Source organism: Papio anubis, chromosome 1, assembly GCF_008728515.1.
Source record: "Papio anubis isolate 15944 chromosome 1, Panubis1.0, whole genome shotgun sequence".
Classification (NCBI taxonomy): Eukaryota; Metazoa; Chordata; class Mammalia; order Primates; family Cercopithecidae; genus Papio; species Papio anubis.
This window is the reverse complement of record NC_044976.1, coordinates 51,590,244-51,603,745: the sequence shown is the minus strand read 5'-3', so window position 1 is coordinate 51,603,745 and position 13,502 is coordinate 51,590,244. Positions and strand designations below refer to the sequence as shown.

General features: G+C 52.7%; 1 protein-coding gene across 2 annotated transcripts in view; it reads left to right on the top strand.

Moving 5' to 3' along the window:
• The window catches only part of SLC1A7 (solute carrier family 1 member 7), a 53,121-nt gene that overhangs the window by 23,453 nt on the left and 16,166 nt on the right, over positions 1-13,502 (top strand). The window contains exon 3 of one of the 2 annotated variants that reach the window (XM_003891900.3): positions 5,144-5,359. The exons of the other annotated variant lie outside the window; for it this stretch is intronic. Within the exon in view, the coding sequence (XP_003891949.3) occupies positions 5,144-5,359 (216 nt within the window). The remainder of the gene's footprint in view (positions 1-5,143; positions 5,360-13,502) is intronic. 2 annotated transcript variants of the gene reach the window in all.

The following is a 13,502-nucleotide window of genomic DNA, read 5'->3' as shown; positions in this document are numbered from 1 at the left end:
GGGGGTTGGGAAAACCAGGGGAGGGTCAGTCAGCGGCCTTTTTCTCCCTCCCTGGGGAGCCTGGCAGCCACCGCCTCCCTTCCCCCACCTCTGCAAGGGGAACAATTACCAGATTGAGACAGGCTGGGCCTCCCCACTGCCTCTGCCGGTTAATGTCTCTAATCACCGCAATCTCTTGATCCACAATCCCTGGGCTCTGAGTGGTGGCCAGATGGTTTAGGAGGGAGTTCCAGGCCTCCAGACTCCCAGAGGCTCTTCCCTGGGGCCCTCAAACACCTCAGGTGCTTCCAGGAGCACCCAGCCAAGCCTGGAGTGGGAGAGAGGTGGTTGCCTATTCTCCCCTCACCATAAATCACAGAGCCACAAGGAATGTTTGAAGTCATCCTCATGGAACCCCCCACTCTATCTGGAAGCCTCCATCCAGTATCTCAACAGGTGGCCATCAAGGATCCACTTGGATGCCTCCAACAATGGGAAACTCCCCACCACAAATCTGAGGCTCATTACCACAGGCAGGCTGTGAACGCTGAGATTGAACTAAAAAGGCTTTACATGGGCTGAATCACATTAAAATCATAGTTGGCTGGGCTGGGTGGCTCACACCTGTAATCCCAGCACTTTGGGAGGTCAAGACAGGAAGATCATTTGGGCTCAGGAGTTCAAGACCAGATTGGGCATCATCAAGAGACCCCATCTCTACTAAAAATTTTAAAAAATTAGCCGGGCATGGTGTTGAGTGCCTATAGTCCCAGTTACTTGGGAGGCTGAGGTGGGAGAATCGTTTGAGCCTAGGAGGTCAAGGCTGCAGTGAGCCGTGATCGTGCCACTGAGCCCCAGCCTGGGCAACAGAGTGAAACCCTGTCTCAAAGAATTAATAAAAAAATAAAATCATAGCCCAAACTAGATCTTTTCCCCCACCACCAGAGTAAAACCAGATCTGTACCACAGAGAGGCACTGTGGGAGGGGGAACGCCACAAGGTCCTGAACCAGAAATCCCTGTTCCAATCTTGACGCTATGGTTCACCAACTGGGGGGCCTCGCCAGTTCCCTCCACCTCCCTGTGCTCCATTTTCTGCGTCTGTAACTCAGAACTATTGTATTGGGCTGTCCAATACAACAGCCATGAGTCAGAGGAGGCTACTGAGACCCAAAATGTGGGCAGTGCAACTGAGGAACTGAACTTTTAATTTTATTTAATTAATTTAAGTTAAAATTTAAAACCTGAAGCAGTATAATTTTTTTTTTTTAAACGGAGTTTCATTCTTGTTGCTCAGGCTGGAGTGCGACAGCACGGCCTCGGCTCACTGCAACCTCTGCCTCCCGGGTTCAAACGATTCTCCTGCCTCAGCCTCCTAAGTAGCTAGGATTACAGGCATGCGCCACCACACCCAGCTAATTTTATATTTTTAGTAGATATGGGATTTCACCATGTGGGTCAGGCTGGTCTTGAACTCCTGACCTCAGATGATCCACCCACCTCGGCCTCCCAAAGTGTTGGGATTATAGGCGTGAGCCACCACTCCTGGCCTAAAAATTTTTATATTGATGACACATTGAAATGATAATATTTGGGATAAACTAGGTTAAATAATGTATTAAACTTAATTTCACCAAAAAACTAATTTCACCTGTTTCTTTTCACTTTTTAACGTGACTACTAGAAAATTCTAAATTACAAATGTGGCTCGCAGTGGAACTCCACAGCGCCTCACTCGGAAGGTTGTTGAAGGATCCAGTGAGCTGGGTGTTCAGGTGTCTGGGGAACGGTAAAGTCCCAGAGAGATGATGGCTTCTGAGGCTGCTGGGTCCTCCGGGAGGCGTCTTCTCCATCACACAAGAAGACGGGCTCAATCTAGAAAGAATAGAGAATGTGAAGGACTATTCAAAACAAAATGAAAATTATTTATAACACCCAAAGATAACGGTTACATTTCCTATAGTTTGCTTGTTTCCGTGCCCGTCCGTGCGACCTGGTCTCCCACCACCACTGGGCACCAGCTGCAAGTTCTCAGAAAAGTCACCTTTAACAGCTTGGTCCTGAAGCCTGGGACCTTGAGGAGCCTCAGCAGGGAGAAACTCCTCAAAAAGCCAAAGGGCAGGGCCTTACACCTCCTTTCTGTGCCTGTGAGGGCTGTGGAAGCCACGCCCTCTGCATGCCCAGCCCCCATTTTTCTTGGCCTCTGCCCTCACCTGCCATGGCCCTGGCACTCTGGGGGAGGCTGACCTATGCTGCCAGTTGTCACCAGCAGTTCCCGCGGCTGTTCACCTCTCCCTTCCGCCATATGTGGGGAGGGAGGAGGCTCCAGCACAGAACGACTTGGGTGCCAGGATTCTCTCCATTTCGTCCATGGGTGCTCTCCTGTCCAGAGCCAATGGGGGCCCCAGGGTGCAGTCAGGGGTCCCTCTCGCTCTGTCTAGAACCTACACTCCCTCCCACATCTCATTCTGTCCCTGAGTTGGCGCCACCCCTGTGTTAGGCTTCTTCTTCCCCGGAGGGGCCTTCTGAGGGGCTTTTATCCTTTTCTGAAATCCAGTCCTCACCTGCGCCCCACTCCATGCAATCCCTCAGACACATCTATGTGCCTAGACCGCAAATCCAGAGGGGGGCCTCCATCCCAGGAGGTTCCAGGGCTCACTGCAGAGATGCAAACGATCTGGTAACTTGCTTTTCCACTTAGCGTTGATTTAGGAACATCCTTCCAGGGACATTACCCCTCCTGATGGTTGCTGTGCCATCCCTTTCTATCTAATCTGCATCGGTGAGTTCTTAGGTCAGGTTTTTGATCTTACAAATACTACTTCAGTGACCCTCCCAGTACACCACGTTTACTTTGATCTTCTCAAATCTAAGGAATTGTTAGTTCTCCGTTCTAGACATTCAGCAAATTCTGCCGCCTGAGTTGTGCTAAATGCCACAAGGCCACCCTATTCCTGAGCTCAGCCTATCTTCTCTATCCCTTCTATCACCAATCTGTCACCAATCCTCAGATATTACCTAAGCTCAGGCCACATCGAATAGCACGATGTCTCACACTTTCCAGCCTCCCTTCTGCCTTCTGCTGTCTCACTGCTGGGCATGTCTGCCCCATCTCCAAATCCTCTCCCATTTCCAAGAGCCAGCTCAAATGCCACCTCCTCCAGGGAGCCCTTCTTGACTTCCCTAGCTTGAAGTGATTCAACCTTCTCTGAATAAAGACAGCATTTCCTTGTCCCCCCTTCCCTTTTGGTTCTGATGCTCCCACATAGTCCAGGGGCCATTTGAGTGCACTTGTGGCCCAGTGTCCTTTCCATCTCCCTCCCCATTCCCTGGCAGACTAGGAGCTCCTTGAGGTCAGGGACAGGTTCTGATTTCTTCCTGTGGGCACAGGGCATGGCACAGAGTGGGCATGTGAGAAAGGTTTGAACACATATGAATGAAGGAGGACAGGCCTGGGTCTGGCCCTGAGTTCTGGCCCAGCCGGGCACTGCTGTCCTGTGTGACCTCAGGCAGGGCCTGCTCTCGGGGACATGGTTTCCCTGTGGCCTGAGGCAGCTGGACCCCACTGTGGGGGTTCTGTCAGGGTGGGAGGACTGTTTGGCCCTGGGGTTGATGCACCGACCCTGCCTGGGATAACCTGTCTTGGATAATGATTGCAGGGCAGCCCCCATTTCCTCTGGCTGCACAATCCCATTATGAGCCCTTCAGGATTTATGTCTAAGACCCACCCTAAGCCCATCACTAACATATGGCATCCTGGCAGATGAGGATGAGCAGAGATTGTAAACACTCATTCATTCATTCATTCATTCACTCCTTCACTCAGCAGGTCTGCTACCAAACTGCAGACCCAGCATTCAATCAGAACCTGGCCCAACCCTGGAGGCGCTTCCGGTAAACAGTTCACAGTTCAGTGAGGTGGGGGCAGGGACAGTGGGAGGCACAGGGACTGTGGAACCAGAGAAGGAGGCTTCACTCAGCTTGGTGGTCAGAGAAGGCTTCCTGGAGGAGGGGACGCTCAAACTCTGTCTTACCAGAAGAGTAAGCCATTGTGCCAGCGAGCAGGCAGGGCAGGGCCCTCACAGGCAGTGGCTCCCGCTGCGGGAGGGGAGCGGTGTTCACGCTCAGCCTGGGGCTGGATGCTGCTGCACCGAATCTAATGATAAGAGGAGCGTGGCTGGGGATTATCTGCTCTTGTTTACATGATTAAAACCAGACAAATACTTCTTTATCTGAAAGAATGAAAGGGCTTTGGGGAAAAATCCTTTTGGCAACAAAGCAAAGCACAAGCATTTCCTTAATTAATCTCTCACGTCCCCCCGCCCCCCACCATCCCACACCCCCACAACAGCTGCAAGAAGTGTCGCTCTGGGGATCCGGGGCTCCAGGACTTCGGGGCTGACCTGCACTGGCAGGCAGAGACCCAGGCCAGGGTGGCTGGGGGTGGAGAGGAGCCGAGAGGAGAGAGACCCACAGCCCTCTCAACACAGCCACCTATGACAGGGAACCTGGGCCCAGGCACAAACCCAAGATGGCCTCATTTTACAGATGGAGATCCTAAGGCCCAAAGATGGGAGAGTGACTTGCTTGCTGAGGCCACACAGCCAGTTGGCAGAGCTGGGACTAGGACCCGGGTCACCAGTCCCCAGCCCAGCGCTCTCACTCACTCCCTCATCAGCTGGTCCAGGGGCCTGCAGGAACCGCCTGCAGTGCCGTCCTCTCAGGACCCACAGGGAAGTCAGACCCGTCCCTCCTTTCACAGACAGACAGGCAGGGTCCTGATGGAGCAACCAGCAGCTGTGGGAGTCCTGGAATGGGCTCCTCACTTTGGGGGAGAGGCAGGTAGACCTCAGAGGTAGCCCGAGCTTGATCCTGCCTGGTGGGCAGGCATTAGGAGAGTGAAGGAAGCTTCTAAGAGGACATCAAGCAAGGGAAACGGCAGGTGCAGAGGTCTCAAGGCGCGGGGCCTGCACCCCAGGGCGTGGGGCAGAGGGCAGAGCAGAAAGAGAGGCTGGAAGGAGCACAGGACTGGATTGTTGAAGGAACGGGGTTTCCTGGAGCACTGTGAGGCAGTTGGGCATAGCCAGGAGGGGCCGAGTGAGCAATGAGTGCTCGGCCAGACCCTGGCTTCCCCACCACAGCCCCTGACCCCCTCGCCCTCCCAGCTTGATGTCCGGACTTGCCTCCCTGGATGCCAAGACCTCCAGCCGCCTGGGCGTCCTTACCGTGGCGTACTACCTGTGGACCACCTTCATGGCTGTCATCGTGGGCATCTTCATGGTCTCCATCATCCACCCAGGCGGCGCGGCCCAGAAGGAGACCACGGAGCAGAGTGGGAAGCCCATCATGAGCTCAGCCGATGCCCTGTTGGACCTCATCCGGTAACCATTGCCACCCACACCCCGCTCGGGAATGCCAGGCCCAAGCCTGCCCTGCTAGGGCCCCCAGAGGCCAGGACGGGGTGTAGGGATGGGGGTGATCACGGAGGCCATGATCACCCTGGGGGGTTGAGCTCCGGGCTGCCCGCCGAGATCATGCTGCAGCATCTGCCCCACCAGGCTGGAAGCACCTTGCAGGCAGGACGGGGTCTGCCCCTCTCCGCCTGTGGCTGGGTGCAGAGCAGGCGTCTGTGAGCATTTGCTGATGCCCAGCCTGTAGGATGGGAGGCTGGCGGTTGTTGGCCCCTCCCTTTCTTTATTGGTCCTCTTTTCACAGATGAGGAAACGGGGCTCAGAAAGGTGCCATGACTTTTCCAGAGTCATCGGTAGGTAGGTAGTGGAGACAGGATTCAACCTAGGCCTGTCTGACTCCAAGGACGGTGCCGTTTGCCCTGCGGTGCCACCCGCTAGCCACGGCAGTACAGCTGACGTTGCTTCTCAGACCTAGGCTCCCTCTCCAGGGAAGCACTGCAGACCCAGCGGCACAGCCACCTTCCACTCCCTCTCCCCGGGTCCCCTGCAGGCCACCCCTGCTCCTCTCCTTCATGCATTCGCTCCCTCACCAGTGGAGCTCTGTGCCGGGCCCTGGACCAGGGGACTCAGAGCCAGCCCTTGCCCTGCAGGAGTGGTCAGACCCTGGAGCAGACAGGGACAACGTGGGGGCCTGGGGCTGCAATGGGGAAGCTGGGGCTGCCGCTGAGAGCAGGAAGCCACCGCCCTTCTAAGGGAGGGGAAGATGGGGAGGCAGGGAGGGCAGGCCTGGGGGCGACAGCTGTGCAAAGGTCCTGAGCTGCAGGGAACCGTGTGGGGGAGAAGGCATCGCACAATCAGTGTGACAGAGCAGAAGGGGTGAGAGGCGGGCAGAAACTCCTGCGGGAGAATCCAGGTGGGGACGGACCTCAAAGGGCACCGTGAACCAGGCCAAAAATTAAGTTTTATCCTAAAGGCCACAGGAAATGGGTTTTACACAAAGGAGTGGCATGATCCAATTCAGAAGATTCACTCTGACCAGGGGTCAGAGTTGTGGGAGAGGTTGGAGGGGAAGGCAGAGCCAGGGACAGAGCCAAGTGGTGGCACTGGGGATGGAAAAAGAGGCAGATGGCAGGGCTGCTCAGGAGGGACCCTCAGCAGGAGGCGGGTGAGACGGAGGTGAGGTCTGCTGATCACCCAGCATGAAGGTTTCTGGCCCATGCATCCAGGTGGATGGTGGTGTGGTCACCAAGTGATGGATGGTCTGCAGCAGGAGCAGGCATCCTGGGGTAGGTGTCCACTGATGGTTGGCCAGTGGTTGTGACTCTCATGGAGGAGTCTAAGCTGGAGACAGAGGTTTGGAAATCACCAGGGAGAGGTGTTAGGTGCAACCCTAGTGGCAGAGGGGCTCTTGCAGGACAGGTGGTGAGAGAGCAGGGACTGGGATGGAGCCTGGGAAGCCCCACCCAGGAATGGTCTGCTGGGCTCCACAGGCTACCCCACTAAACCCACTCAGGGAACTCCTTCTAGGACTTCTCACTTTCCGATCAATTTCAGATCTAAGAAGTCTAGGCCTAACATTAAAACCCCACACTCATGCAGTTTAACCCTGTCCTAGTCTTTTGGATCTGACTCAGACTGGGAAAGCTGCAGTGTGAAGAGGGTCGTGGTGAGTTCGTTTCTCTTTCCTGCTCTGCCTGCTCCCTGGTGAGAGGTGAGGGAGTTGGCCAGGACGGGTTGCCCAGACTGGGAGTGGGGTGAGCTGGAGCAGGTGCTTCCTGGTCATGTCTCTCCAAGAGTACTTCTGCGGGTTCTCTGGAGCCTCTTCTCTCTCTTGCATCTCTCACCTGCTGTCCCCTGGACTCAGGCAGTCTATTCCATCTGGCTACTTACAATGTCCTCCCTAGACTGGGGCTCTGGTTGACTCCTCTACTGGGGTCACCTCACCCCCTGGGTGACCCTGTTGGGTCATATCTGGCCCATGGGAAGCATACATATCCCTATTGGAAGTGCTGGCCTTTCCCAGGGCCTTTGGACATGAGTCAGGCACCAGCCCCTACATTCCTCAAATCCTAAGAGACTCAAGCCAAGGTCTCTGAACAGTTCTCTTGGCTTGAGGTTGTGGAGAAGCATTCCTTTCCTCCCCCGTGGGGATAGATGCCCATACACAGGCTCCCACCCGCTCTCTAAAGAAACTCTCAATCCCTGTATCAGCTAGTTACTGCTGCATAACAAACCAACCCAACATTTATCAGCTTAAAACGACAGCCACAAGTCTACAGGTCAGCTGGAAAGTTCTGCTGATTTGGACTGAGCTCACTCACATGTCTGCAGGCAGCTGGTGGCTCAACTGGCGAACAGTTGGTCTAGGGGAGTCTTGGCTGAGATGATTCAGCTGCACTCTTTGTGGTCTTTGTACTCCAGCAGGCCAGCCTAGATTTATTTCATGGTGGTGACAGGATTCCAGGAGAGAGCTAGCCCAGGCATTTTTTTTAATAACAAAGGTGGAGGAGCAAGAGAGGAAATCAAAACATGCAAATGTTTCTCAATCCTCTGCTTTCAGCAAGTCCACTAATATCCTCTTGGCCAAAGCAAGTCAGGTGGCCAAGTCCAGAGTCAAGGTGGGAAGGGACCACAATGTTACAAAGGAAACGGAGTCTACAAACCAAGGCCATCGATGCAATCAGTCTACCACTGCCTTCATTACTCCAGGAAAATCTTCAGCTTCTCTTTTACCCTTTAGAGTGTGTGATGAACTAAGGATCATGAAATGCTTGCCATGCTGTTCCTATCGCGTGGCTGTCACCTGTAGAGTCTGGAGCCAGAAAGAGATCCAGGCAGGGTCTGTTCTGTGAGTGCTTACTTGGCCAGCGAGACTTCATCCAGTACCAGCGCTTTGAACACCTTCTGGACTCTGGCACTTCCGAATTCAGTCTCCAGCCTGGAAACCTCTCACCTGAGTTCCAGATTCTCACATAAAGTGTCTAGAGGCATCTCAAAATTAACAGGCCCAAGCTCAACTCTTGATTTTTTCATAAATCTCCCCTTTTCTCGCCCTGCCTGTCTTGGTCTGACATCTCTCATTCTCTCATACCCTGCAGCCAGTTCCTCAGCAAATTTTACCTTGAAAATGAAATCCCAAGCCATGGCCCTTCCACCTCCCCTGCCACTCCCGCCATTGCCGCCCCTCCGGTGTCCGGCCTGGCCTCCGCTTCCTCTCTGCTTCCTGTGGTCTGTTCTCAGCACTGCAGCTAGAGGCATCCTTTTCAAAACCTGCTCTCAACCCAGCACATGGCAACAAAATCGTAGCCTGCACTGCGGCTTACAGGCACTTGCTGACACACGTCAGCCTCTGACCTCTGCCCCGACTCTCCCCTTCCCTGCCCTGGCTCCAGCCCCACCCGCCTCGCTGTCCTTCCCATCTGGGTGCCATTGCCGCCTCTCTGGATGGCCCTCCCAGCAGAAAGCATGCAGCTCCTTCCCTCACTCCATTTACATCTCTCCTGGGTGTTGCCTCTCCTGGGGCCTCCGAGGCTCTGTCTCTCTGTTGTCTTCTCTTGTCACCTTTCCTCATAGCCTTTCTTAGTACCCAACATGATCACATCGATGTGTTTCTTTTCTTCCCACCTCCACTGGAATGTAACATGCCCTGTGAAGCCTGGCTCTTTAACCTCTGTTCCCTGCTGTATCCTGGAGTCTAGAACAGCACCTGGCACCGAGTGGGTGCACAGAGTTTGCTGAATGCACATGTGGGTTTCAGGTCATCAGTGGCGTTGGGGTCTGACCCCCAGGAGGAGCTGGAATGGTCCAGGGAGAACGTGCCCAGCAAGCAGGTGCAGAGGCCTAGGAGGGGCCTTGGCTCACGGCCGCACTGTGGGCTTTGCACGGCAGACAGAGCAGCGGCAAGCAGAGAGACAGGAGGAGAACTGGGAGAGTGGATATCCTGGAAACCGAGGAAAGAGGAACTTCAAGAAACCTCGTTTCTAAGATCTGTTATTTCTAGGGTGTGGTGATTCATGGTTTCTTGGATCTTAATGATTCAGAACGGCTTCTCCACGTGGTGGAAGGAGGTGTCGGTGCTGCCTGCCTCACCACTGCCTGCCCCTGCTCAGGGGCTGCGGGGCTCCGGATCAAACACACGTGCCACAGCCAAATGTTCCAGAGTGTTTCCTGCTCTTGGGTTGCTTTTCACGTGGTGAAAATGGATCCTGCTGCTTAGAACAGAAAACTGATCCTGCTGCTTAGAACCGCACCCCCTACCCCCCAGCGCTACCCCACCCGCTCTCAACCCTGAGGCAAGTTGTTCTGCAAAGCTGGGTGTTGGGCCTCGCTCTCACAGTTTCTTGGTCAGAGAGCGGGGCTGCAGGGAGAGAACACAGGTGTCCTGGGACAGGAAACCAGAACCTAGGAGACCTGTGGCCTCATCTCCACTCTGACAATAATAAGTCACTGTGTGACCCTGGGCAGGCCAGTTCCCCGCTCCAGGCCTCAGTTTCCTCAGTGATTTTCAAGCTCCCATCTAGCTCTGTGGTTCTGAAACACAAAGGCCTATGAGCCGGTGAAGAGGCTACAGGGAGTGAACCGAAGCTTCTGGAGGAGGGTTCTGGGAGATGAGGTTGAGAGGGCTGGGCAGAGTCCAACCTTGAAGACAGGAAGCCCAGGTTGAGGGGCTGGCTGTTAGGCTTTCGGAATGGGAAGCTGGTGGGTTTGGGAAGGATGGATTAGAGCAGGGTGGAGTGGACAGGTGAGCAGAGGCATGGATGGGGTGCCCTGGGAGGGGCACAGTCACTTCCGTTCCATTCAGCCCCCCTGTATTCAGCTGCTGCTCTGGGGGAAGACATTGTGCTGGGAGCTGGGGAGCAAGTACAAGTGCCCCTCACGCCCCCACCCCAGGGCTGCCCACCATCTCAGGACAGACGGACAAGTGGGTGCACTGACGGTGACTCCTGATGCTCTGAGAGGCTGTGAAGGAGATGGGGACACTGGCAGTGAGGGACCAGGGGCCTCCTGACCCTTGCCCGGGCCCACTGCAGGTGTCTACCAGGCACTGAAGACTGAACAGAAACACAGATGACCAGGCAGAGAACTGAGAACCAGGGCAAGTGGGACAAATGAAAAGTGGGAGCCCACTGTGTGGAGACATAAGGCACACCTCAGGGGCAAAGATCTGCATCTATGTCTCAAAGATGATTCCAGAGGAACACAACGGGCCATGTCCCTGGATGACCCGCCAAGACAGGAATTCATTTTCCAGGGCTCCAGCGGGGGCTCCAGAACGCTGGCGCCTGCTCCCAGTGCAGCGCGCAAAACAGAAACCCAAGCAGAGCACTAATCAGGGCTGGCCCCTTCTCTCTTTTTTTTTTTCCAATCTTATTAAAACACCACAGAGATTAAGTAATGACTGGGCTCTATTTATAGCTCCCAACTACCCTCTCAGGGATTGGAAGAAGCTTCCAGGAGCTGTGCTTGGGAAGGAACAATTCCCACCTTTAGGACTTGGTCTGGGGACATGTTATTAGGGGTGGGTTTGGAAGCATCTCGGTGAGAATTTGCAAGTAGCAGGGGAAGAGGGGAGCTGAGAGATGGACTCTGGCTCTGCCTGGAAAACGTGCAGGGAGGCACAGGGCAGAGTGTGTGGATATTTGATAGGCATGGCTATTAATGTCCCCAGGCACGTTCTGTGTTTTATGTAGCTGCCACCAGGAGCACGGACCTCATGGGACAAGCAGAAAAGTCTTCCCATGAAGGCTCAAAGCCAAAAGAAAATGTACATTTCCCCATTTAATAATCAAAGGTATAATTCTTGATTAAAATCTGCAGGATAAATTCATTGGTTATTAGTATGAGAACACACTAGTCAGGACTTGCTTTTGGCTGCCAGATCAGCAGAGGCTTAAGTAAGGTAAAAGCTTGCATTTGCTCCTGAAGAGCAGTCCAGAAATGGGAGGTGGGCAGCTGGCAGTCGCCAGGGTCCCATGCCCCGCCCACCCGTGTGCTGTGCCACGCTTAGCACCTGGCTTTCATCTGAGTCTCATGGTCCACGAAGGTTGCTCAAACTTTAGCTATTATCTCCGTGTTCAAGGCATAAAAGAAGAAAGTTGGAGGAATGGACCAAAGGGTCCTGGCTGAATGGGCACCTCCTTAAGAGTTTTCCAGGAATCACCACCCAACAACTTTCACTCACTTCTTGATGGCCACCCCATCAGCAAGAGAATCAGGGTTTGATGGCAGTCCCATTTGGTCCCCACAATATAACAGGACTTCTATTAAGGAAGGATGGGAGAATGGAGACTGTATAGGCAACTAGCTAACCCTGCCAGGGCCCACATTTAAAATGATTGTAACTGTAAAGGAAGTTGTAAATAAATGTCTATACAGGTACAAGTTCCATTTGGCTTCTTATGACCTTCCACATGTTCTCCATGTGTGTGTGAGCTGAGTCTTGAAAGATGGGAAGAGAGGAACTGAGGACAAGAGTGAGTAGGAGGCAACCCAGGTGGAGGCAGTGTGAGTGTGGGGCCGCAGGTTGGAGGAAGAGCAGGCACGCAACGGAAACCTCTTAGCACATGCTAACCTCAGAGGTGGCATTTCTCACAGGACACAGTCTTAGAAGGGGACTGTGAAGACAAAGATATAAATGCTTTTAGAGAAAGGCTGCTGCCAGGACCATGTGAGGGTGCCCATCTCTCACCAAACCTCCCACACTGTGCACTGTCGTTTTAAAAATACTTTGTCAGTTTGACAGGTGGAAATATCTTGAATTTGTTGATGAAACTAAACATTTTAAAAAGCATTTTTGGCCATTGACTTTCCTTCTTTTGTAACACGAATTGCCTGGTCGTATCTTTCCATCATTTTCCTGTCGGATTTTTGTGGTCTATTGGTTTACGCAGCAAATATTTACCGAGTGCTTGGTATGTGCTGGGAACTCTTCCCGGGGCTGGAGACACAGCAGTGAACAAACACAGAGTTTCCGCCCTCCAGGGAGCTGATATTCTGATGAGAGGAGCTAGTGAAGGTAGAAACCAGGCCAAGATTTGTAAAAGCTCTTAGTAGATTTAAGATGGTAGTGCTTGGTCACGCAGTCTCTCCAGCTCGTCACTTGCTTTGTGGTTTTAGCTGTATTGCAATATGTCTTAGAGAGCTTCTCAAGCATTCAGCTTTCCATTTTAGCCTAGTTTTAGGTTTACGGAAAAGTTGTAGACCGTACAGAGAGATCCCACACGCCCTTCACCCGGCCTCCCCTGATGTTAGCGGCTTACATAACGAGGGTACATTTGTCAAAACTAAGAAATTAAATTGGTTCAACACTATTAACTAAGTTACGGATCTCGTTTGGATTTCATCAGTTTTTCCACGAATGTCCTTTTTCTCTGTTGCAGGATCCAATCCAGGATGCTATGTTGCGCTTCGGGATTTCTTTATTTTCATGTAGTAAAATCTATTGATTTATTGCTCATTTTGTTCTTAGAGAGTCATTTCCTATACTGAGACCTGATAAGATCTCAACCTGTATTTCTTCTAGCTTTTTATGGTTTCTTTTTCCTTCTTTCTTTCTTTTTTTGACAGAGTCTCACTCTGTCCCCAGGCTGGAATGCAGTGGTGTAAGCTCAGCTCCCTGCGACCTCCACCTCCCGGGTTCAAGCAATTCTCCTGCCTCAGCCTCTTGAGTAGCTGAGACTACAGCAAGCACCATCACACTCAGCTAATTATTGTATGTTTTAGTAGAGATGGGGTTTCGCCATATTGGCCAGGCTGGTCTCAAACTCCTGACCTCAGGTGATTTGCCTGCCTTGGCCTCCCAAAGTGCTGGGATTACAGGCGTGAACCACCATGCCCAGCTGGTTTCATTTTTCAAAGAATTATTTATCTCTTTAAATCATTTGGAATTCATTTTGGTGTAAGGATCTGACATCTATTTTTCCAAACAGTTGGTCAGCTGCACAGTATTCTGTAAAGAATCCTTCATTTCCTCACTGATTTGTGAAACAACTTTTATCAAGTATGAAACACTTAGATGTGCTAGGTTCTGTTTCTGGGCTACAGCTTCCCTTACACGGACTATTCCATTGACTGCTGTGTCAGTATCACAGTTTTGACAGTTATATCTTTACAG